The 9660-nt window shown below is 37.0% G+C and overlaps 2 protein-coding genes across 4 annotated transcripts in view; one reads left to right on the top strand and one right to left on the bottom strand.

Moving 5' to 3' along the window:
• Positions 1 to 5083, bottom strand: part of LOC107722048 (nicotinamide/nicotinic acid mononucleotide adenylyltransferase 2-like) — a 12206-nt gene extending 7123 nt beyond the window's left edge. The window contains exons 1-4 of the mRNA XM_016530276.1: positions 4874 to 5083; positions 1721 to 1809; positions 424 to 491; positions 151 to 251 (exon numbers count right to left, since the gene is read on the bottom strand). Coding sequence (XP_016385762.1) covers positions 151 to 251; positions 424 to 491; positions 1721 to 1809; positions 4874 to 4958 — 343 coding nt within the window. The 5' untranslated portion in view covers positions 4959 to 5083. The remainder of the gene's footprint in view (positions 1 to 150; positions 252 to 423; positions 492 to 1720; positions 1810 to 4873) is intronic.
• Positions 5084 to 7318: 2235 nt separating this feature from the next.
• The window catches only part of LOC107722067 (protein SMG7-like), a 22733-nt gene continuing 20391 nt past the window's right edge, over positions 7319 to 9660 (top strand). For all 3 annotated transcript variants that reach the window (XM_016530288.1, XM_016530290.1, XM_016530289.1), the window contains exon 1: positions 7319 to 7422. In XM_016530288.1, the coding sequence (XP_016385774.1) occupies positions 7397 to 7422 (26 nt within the window). In that variant the 5' untranslated portion in view covers positions 7319 to 7396. The remainder of the gene's footprint in view (positions 7423 to 9660) is intronic.

Here is a 9660-nt window from a genome sequence, read left to right on the forward strand (position 1 = left end):
GGAACAGGAAACTAATCAAATAAGGGCATGGGAAGGCACATGGGAAGCAGGACACACACAACACATGGAACAGAGTCTGACACTACTATGTACTTACATCAAAAATTAAGTACAATGTACTTATTGTGTTCATATTGTATTGCAAAGAACTGCCAGCTGACACATGGTGAGACGATGTCTGCTTGAGACAAGGCCCTTGAAAAGCAGAAAAGAAACCAAAACAAGGCAAAGTGAGTCCTCTAGGCATCCACCTACCAGTAAAGAGAACTTCTGAGCTTCAAACTATATTCTTAGGTTTGCATCTGCTTGCTGAAAGAAGGAGAACCTATTTGATCAACATAAAAGCTATTATTCAAAAATTTGCCTTTTTTAGATAATCAGGGTTCAAAAGTAGAATTGTAGCAGATGCATTCTGACAGTTACCTGATCCAATCAGAAGACTGAACTGCCAGCTGACACATGGTGAGACGATGTCTGCTTGAGACAAGGCCCTTGAAAAGCAGAAAAGAAACCAAAACAAGGCAAAGTGAGTCCTCTAGGCATCCACCTACCAGTAAAGAGAACTTCTGAGCTTCAAACTATATTCTTAGGTTTGCATCTGCTTGCTGAAAGAAGGAGAACCTATTTGATCAACATAAAAGCTATTATTCAAAAATTTGCCTTTTTTAGATAATCAGGGTTCAAAAGTAGAATTGTTTGCATCTGCTTGCTGAAAGAAGGAGAACCTATTTGATCCAACATAAAAGCAATTATTAAAAATTTGCCTTTTTTAGATAATCAGGGTTCAAAAGTAGAATTGTAGCTTTCACACGTGTTATTCCTCTCCCACCACTAAAGGATTTAAGTTGGAATGACTGAATCCTGCTTTATAAAGCATTTATTATTCATATTTTGTTGCTAAGAGAGAAGAAAACTAGGCCAAAGTTCTTTTTAATTCAGAGTTCTGTTGATATTATTAGAGATGATTTGTATGATTCAGATTAAAACCTTTATTAAAACCATTGTTCAGCAATGCAGCTCAGTAGGAATCCACGCAATCTGGAATCTCAGGTGGAAAGATTTCCCCACACAGATTTCGCAACAGGTTTGAGTTGGTCATGCAAATTCGCAGCAAAACCTGTTTGATGACTTAAGTGACTAATATTTCAGCGGTGTAATAGACCTATTACTATGTATTAACTGTGTAATAGACCTATAATAGACCTATTTCGACTGCAAAATTTTGTTAACGTGATGTAACAGTCCACTGTTTGTATGGGGATTTTGTGGGGACTCTTTCTGCAGGTTACATAGATACACCAGTAGATGGCATCAAGTGATAGTCTTAAGAATGATGATTCATTTTTAGGGCACGAAACAAGTGTCTTTATGAATAAGTCACTGAATCATTTCCTCATTCAAAAACAATGATTCATTCAGGAACACCACTACTTGTGTTGCTCAAAGATTCACAGTGGAGCCATGTATGGGCAATTTTAGTTGGCAAAGCAAAAATAGACAAAGCAACTGGTAATGTATCTATATAAAAATACAAGTTTTTCAATATCTACTATAAATTTTTGTTTATTGAACTGCAATTCTACATGTGATGTTGGCCTCAACATCGACATGGGTGTGATTATCTACAATATAAAAATCAATAGTAATCTGCTCCTGTGATATTGCTTAAATATACAACACTAAAATAACTTTAGACCTTAAAACAAACAGATTCTCTTACCGGTTTGCCATAGGAATCATGTACTGGTGAGATGATACCCCCAATCACAATGAATCGTCCAGTCTTGTGTAGGTAATCTCTGGCTTTTTCTGCAAACCAAACAGTTTACCTTATTATCTCATGAGCATTTTTTGTTTTCTGTAACACACTTTATGCCATGTTCTAAAGGTAGCTTGGATGAACGGAACTCTCTTAGAGACATAAAAAAGCTAAACAAGGCCTTTTAAGTGAAGACAGCACCTCTGTTTTAACTCTGATGACTGATATCTGATTTCTCTCACGATGTAAGCATATCTGTCTAATATATCCTCACACCCCCAGCCCCATCAAAATATTGACAGAAGTGAATGGCAGAAACAAGATCTCCTGCTGGGGAATATGAGGCAGACATAAAATGAAATAATCTGAACAAATCTCTAAAGAAAATATCTCTAGTGTGGAAAAGAAACTACAAAGAAAGGAAAAATGAGGCCACAACTGTAACGAATTAGTCCACTGAAGGCGAGTTGAAGTGAGAACCCAAGTGCAGTTTATTTACAGAGTGATCCAAACATCCAAACAATAAACGAAGACTAGAGACACAGACTTGACTTGACTTGACGAGGCATGAACAGACTTGACTTGACATGAACAGGGAAACAAGACACATGACTAAGACAACCAATCAGAACATGACACAATGAACAGAGGAACCAATGGCATGAATACAAGAGGGCAAGGGAAGCATGACACTAACAGCATAAAACAATTACAAAATAAAAGACATGGAAAACATGAACATGAAACAAAACCCAAACACCAAACCCCACATTACAACAACAAAAAGCAGAGGCAACAGAAACCAAGATATTCACTACTTAATAAATGAAATGCTACCATTTAAATGTATTATATTTAATTGTATTTTTAGTAGTATCAGATATCCAAGCAGTTCAGCATGATACCACTGATCTCCGTCAGAAGCATTGCTCAGAATAAGCCATAAACCCGTTCTTATTTTTGTACCTCAATATATGCAAAGGCATGCAGTAGGAGAAGAAGGCTTAAAAAGTATGTCACGGACACACAGATGCTTTTGCTTCAAGGGAAAAGCAGTGGAATTGTATTGATCAAACTGTGGTGGTGGTACTCCTCATGTTGCTTACGCTCGGAGAAATACAGCTGCAGTAACTGAATTAAAGAAAGTACCAAGCTCCTAAGGTTTTTTCCCTGCTATGTTTATTGGCACATTGAAATGTGGAGATGGATGAGCCAATGGAAGAAATCTCTCTCTGAGTGTCTTTTACTTTCCTACATGCACTCTTAATTTCTATATCACAAACTGCATGATGCTATAAATCATGCTTTTCAGTGCAAACAGCCAAGCTTTAACTCTCATGTTCTTTTGAAATTTACTTGACTTGATTTAAAATACAAATTTATATCAATAGATTTTTAACATGTTCCTCTGACCTAAAACTTATCACAAAGTAGACATGAATTTTTCAGACAAATTCATTCAATATTCTGTCATTATAGAAAATACAATGAAATGAATCAGAAATAAACATCAGACAGTAGTGAACATCTTAACATGTGAAAATGCATTGCATTTATTCATGTTTTATACCTGAGGTCCCAAAACATGGGTCACATATCAGTATTTATTGAAGGATAAATTAAGCATAAATTTTGTTTATAATTTTAAAGTCATGAAGTATCAAACCATTATTTCTGAGCAAGACCCCAGAGCTACCCAAATGGAACATATGGGCATATACAGGTTCATTTACGTGGTAATTTTTTTATTCTTTTAACTACCCATGGTGGGCTTAGTAAAACGCTGGTCTTTTGGTTTTTATTTTATTTTTGTATTATTATTATTTTATTTTATTTTTTTGTCAAAAATGTTTATGGAGCAGTGACCTTCTGTCTTATTAATTTTAATAATTCTAAAATAATATTTTTTAAAGGTTTTCATGCTTTGACATATAAGGGGGCAGTCGTGGCCTAATGGATAGAGGGTCGGACTTATAACCTGAAGCTCGTGGGTTCGAGTCTCAGGTCCGGCAGGGATTGTAGGTGGGGGGAGTGAATATCCAGCACTCTCTCCACCCTGAATACCATGACTGAGGTGAGACCCTTGAGCAAGGCACCGAACCCCCAACTGCTCCCTGGGCGCCGCAGCATTGGCTGCCCACAGCTCCGGGTGTGTGTTCACCCGTGTTTGTTCACTACTCACTGCTGTGTGTGTGCACTTGGATGGGCCACATGTCACATCCTTTCCTTCCTTTCCTACATCTGTTCAATATATTGTGGTATAAAGGTATAAAGCATTCATCCCAATACTAAATTGAAGTTTGAATGGAATGTTTAATAAACTGCTTTCTTTTAAAGTAAAATGTAAATTAATGACAAACTGCGGTGATATGATTATGAAATTTTCAACCACTTTGGACTGTATTAATAACAAAGTAAAAAGTCAAGATGAATCTCTGAAAACTTGTAAAATCAAGTAGACAAGACAAATTATTTTGGGAAGTTAAATGGATGCAAACATAAATTAAATATTTAAATACATAGATTAAACCTAGCACTAAATGTATTTCAATAGCCATAGGCCTAAATTGATATCAAAACCTCCTTCCTCATTTAATGTCCTATATGACGCAAGGTCGGTCAATAAAGCCTCTTAACAGGACATTCGAGTTTAAATATACTTATTCACATTCACGTTACGTTAAATGTACCGATTGTTATTTGTCTTCACATAAGCGCCCTAGCATGCCACGCACCCTTCGCAGAAGTAATTATTAATTACACTTGTTGAAATATCATAAATCATAGTTATACTGCTTGCGTCCACAAAACCGTGGATGAATATAGCGATTTCTTTGCTAAACCTGCGGCTGCGCAGCACCACCATCTGAACCGAGAGATGATTTGATCATTCTGGGTTTTGAGGCCGTCGCCCATTTCAGCACCTTCGCTTTGGACAGCGATCAACAATAATAATTCACTACAGAAACAACTAACCGATCATCAAGCCGGACTTCACGATGTCTGAAATCATCACGGTCACCATGAACCCTTTACATACACACACAACACACGGCTGAATTAAAAATCAGCTCGCGCATCATCCACTCCCTCCAGAACAGGCGAAATACTTACCGAACATATGAATGTGTCCCCTCGTGATGGGGTTGAAACTTCCACATGACAGCAAAATGACATGCGTTTTATTGGTCTCCGTCATTCTGGTTGTGGTGATCTATCGTTTTTTAACATATGTCGCGGATTTTAAGACCTTTTGTTTTGTTGTGAGACCGCAGCAAGAGGCGAGGTTCATTAGGCTGCGGCAGGCGCGAGAAGCAGAGCGTCACTACTGTGATCTGTTCCTGCGCACTTAAAGGAACATGCGCGTAAGCATGAGCATCAACGCTTTCGGTTCTGATTCATCTTAAAGATTCTATTTCCTCTTAACGATTCCGATTCTTCTAGTACTTATTTCAGTAGTCACATTAGAACATGACAAACATTTTCAGATATCAAAAGAACATTTGACAGATCAGAAAATAAATTAATAAAATTACTGCAAACAAAAAAAGTAAAAAAATAAATTGCATTGTGTTTATTCCAGTTACAAAATCACGCAAATCAGGCTTTGTTATTGCAGTAGAACAAAGAAAGTTTTTAATAATTTAATTATTATTAATTATGATTATTATTAATAATTTTTAATACAAGTAAAAATATTTAAATGTGATTAATGTTATTGCACACTTTTACATCAGGTAAAGGCCAAATACAATATAGCTGTTTGAAAATATTATTTGATTAAAAATTAAAAATGCCACAGAATCAAACCGAGAGTGTTGTACTGTAATGTGTATGCTTAAAAGGCATAAAATTCCTAAAATTAACCTTTTGAAAAAATATTAGCGGAGACACATAATTGGGTGAGAAATATCGGCTACAAGCTTGTATGCCAGAAATGGACACAAACAGTTGTTTCTGAACAGCTGCGCAGCTTTCCTTTTATAATAGTCTATGATCCCACGCAGCTGCTAAAAACAAAACAAAAAATAAAAAAAGATCATTTATTAATGTCAACATTGTAAGAAAAAGTCTGTCTATTTACAGACTCTAAAACACAACAATGCATTGTTTGAAATACAGTAAAACACCTGTGAAAAATCAATATGGAAAATTCCTTTAACACATTGTGCCTTATTTTTTACAGACTTTTCTTAGAGTGTAGAGCAGAATGGCATCCCCTGTGGGCAAATTGCATTTGCAACCCATGTCTGTCAACACTAAAAATACATTCAATACACACATGTGCAGACAAGCAGCCAAGAGAGACAAGCCAGTGGCCCTCATTAACACTGACTGCCTCTGTCGCAGACTAAAGATCCTATGGCTCTAAGAAGTGAATCATGGATCAGTTTGGATTAGTCTCTCTCAGAATATTCTCAAACCAATCATAACTAGTTATTAGCACATACTGTCCAATATATTATGCAAATGTAATTAAAAGTCCAGCTGCTAAACCAGGCTGCTTGGACTGCTTTGGGACTGCTTCAGCTTGTATTATTCTCATCTGTAAGTCACTTTGGATAATAGCATCTGCTACAGTCAATGAATAAATGTAATGAATTATTTGACAGCAAATATAGAAATTTACACCTCTGTGCAGTTTTAAATCAATGCCATTTTCCCTTAGTTCAGCCCTAGTTGTATTCTATTTGGAGTCTTGTAAAGAATTAGATTAAAATTTTTCCCTCACATATTTGGCATTGCATCAGTGATGTGTTTATCAGCACGACGAACACTGTCCTTGATGACAGGCATTTGAATATGGAAGCACTACAGTCACAGTGTGACTCATCAACTGCAAGCGCTCTAAAGCTCTCAAACGGGGCAAACAACTCAGTTTAACAAATCATTATGATATATTATGCATTTTTTGGGTTGAAACTGTCTGTAATACAATTTGTAGGCTATAAGTATTTCTTGAAGATGGCTAATGACTCAGCTGCTCGAATTGAGATGGGCAGGTCATTCCACTAGGAGGGAACAGTATTCCTCGGGGGTCTGAGGGGGTTTCGGGGCCCTGGAGAAGTTTTGACATGCCCTGAAATTTGTGCTTTTTTCAGTATCTTAAAAACATATTAATGACTAAAGTCTGATTACACTGTAATCAGCACAAACTGGGCTACAATAATAGCCTATGTAGCAGCATGAATGTACATATTTTTTTTTTTTTTTTTAGAAAATAAAGTTTATGCATGGTTAGTAAAAAACTAAAAATTTTAAGTCACTGAAATAAGGCCATAAAACACATACACAACATTTGTTCACAAGATTTTTGAGAACTGGATGTGGTAGAATTTTACCTACCCCGCTGATAGACCAACAAAAATAGTATAAGAGGTCAAACTGTATGGACTCATTAGTCTTTCAAGTATTTAGTCTTGCTACAATGCACAGTCTGGATTTGGACAAGCTATATTTATGAAAAGTAATTACTGTACGTGAGCGAGTGGGCGGGGTCTGTGACGTAGTTCAGCGCGCTCTTGTGTGTACGTCTGGACCGTTTTCTACCAATGACGATGTGATGGACAATATGGCGCCGGGAGTAGATTTAGCTTGTGAACCTGTCGTTGTCTAAAAGACTGGCGATTCGACAGGATGAACCTCTGCGCCCAATACTTACGGTGAGTAAAATCTGGAGATTCTCAGGCTCGAACTGGCGATCGAGTCCGTGTTTCTATCATTGAGGGCGAATGTGGTTTATCGGAATGTTGTTCGACTAACATTGGCTGTCAGTGCTAGACGCTAGGCTAGTTAGCATGCTAGCCTGTAAACGAGACACGAAACTGAATACAAGCAGAAGTGGCTGACGTTTTGCCCCAGATATTGCAAAAAACGATTGATAGATGGGCGGTCGGGCAAATCGCGGCATTTCCTTGATGTAACGATGTAATTCGTGTCTACATAGCAGCTGTTGTGGGAGGGCATGCTCGGTGCTGTGCTGTGTTAGCCCGCGTTAGCTACAAACATACCATTGGATGGTCAGAAAACAATCCAGTTACTTACACATGCTCGCTACATTGGTCACATACAGTTTCGAGTGAAAATCATAAGTAAAACTTGCCTGAAAAAAAGTTAAGGCTTCATATGTGGCGCTTCTGCTGTAACTTACACAGATTTTCTTTTCCTTTCATTTCAGTTTGAATAATATATTACAGTGATGAGCCAGTGGTGACAGTGAACTCGTATAATACCTGATTATATAAATGGCATGTTATTTTATCTGATTGACAAGTGTGTTTGACCATGTTTTTGTCTGTCTCTCGATCGTTTTTAGCTGTAACCTCAGCACGCATCGATTTGGACAGATAACGTTGAGATTCAGAACAAAATCAACATATTTCTTAAGACTTTTTGAGACCTTATCTTTGTGAATGTCTGGTATGCAAGTCATTCTTTTTGCATCTGACATGTTTCAGTAACCTTGCGTTGGTTGAAAACTGTGACATGAATCGAGCGATAGAGTTTGTAAATGAATTTAGTGGCTGGGAATGACAAATTCAGGCCGTTTGAACGTGAAAGGTTGTAAGCAGTGTGCAGAGTAGATGTGTTTGTTGCTGAGGAGTCAGTGTTGTGATTCGTGAAGGAATGATGGTGCTGTGATGACAGTCAGGTTGCACATTTCAGCTCCGAACTGACAGTGAGCTGAAAACATGACTTTAGTGCTCTGGTTTTGTACTTGCTGACATGGGGATAAGAGACAGAAAAGCTGTATGTTGTTATGCTTTAATGTAATCTGAAGCATCATCTTCTAGAGCTTGGATAACAGTATTCAACCTGATCCAGGTGTGTGGTTTCATTCTGCTTGTTTTGATGTGACATTCATTTAGTGTACATTCGCACACATATGGTCAGGCTTTTTGACAACATTAGACAGGTGCTTTTTGAAACAACATTTTTCAAGTTCCCCTAAAAAGATTATGCATGTCATTTTTAAAAATCAGGGATGCACCGAAATAAAAATTCTTGGCTGAAGCTGAAACAAACAAAATGAAACACTGGGCTGAAGGCCGAATACCGAACATGGTTGTTTGCTTTTTTCCTCATGTTTTTGCCAATTTGTTTGCCATTGCATAAATTAAATAGCCAAAATGTGCCTTTTACCGTTTTGTCTTGCTTTTCAAAGAAGAAATCAATTACAAAACAACAATTTAAAAATATTTATTTAACACTGAACATTTTATAACATTCTAGCAGACATTACCATCAAAGCACAATTGAACCTAAAATTAATAAGTTAAAAATAAAAATATTTTTTTGGTTTTTGAGACCCCCTTCTTGAATCAGGCATGTGATTGGCTAAAGGCAAAAAAGAAGGAAAACTGAACACTTTGAGCAGCAAATCAGCATATTAGAATGATTTCTGATAGTGTTAGAGACTTTTTAGCTGATTAAACTGTCACGTGCCCAACTGGTCCAGTGCTGCACTGTCACAGAATTTTACAGTCACTGATCTTGTACAGTGTGTACAGAACATTTTGTTTTGTGTGATATTTTCTGTGACATTTTATGTACAGAGCCGTTGTTCACTGGCAAGCTGCGCAAAACCACGATCATATATGAATGTGGTTTTGCGCAGCTTGTCAGTAGACCTGTCATGATAACAACTTTTTGTTGTGCGATATATTGTCCCAGAAATAATTGCAATAAGCAATATTATTGGCATATTAAAGACCATTTTATGCCACTGAATAGGCCTGTCGCAATAATCAATATATCGACTTATCGCGCAATATATGTACATGACCTCAATCATTTTTGGTGACGCAATATATCGCCCATTATATTTACTTAAAAATTAATGTCACCATGTTTTGTACATTCCACTTGCGCCTGTGTCTTTTGCAGCTTCTCGTACATAA

The sequence above is a fragment of the Sinocyclocheilus rhinocerous genome, unplaced genomic scaffold (assembly GCF_001515625.1).
Source record: "Sinocyclocheilus rhinocerous isolate Xijiao unplaced genomic scaffold, SAMN03320098_v1.1 scaffold484, whole genome shotgun sequence".
Classification (NCBI taxonomy): Eukaryota; Metazoa; Chordata; class Actinopteri; order Cypriniformes; family Cyprinidae; genus Sinocyclocheilus; species Sinocyclocheilus rhinocerous.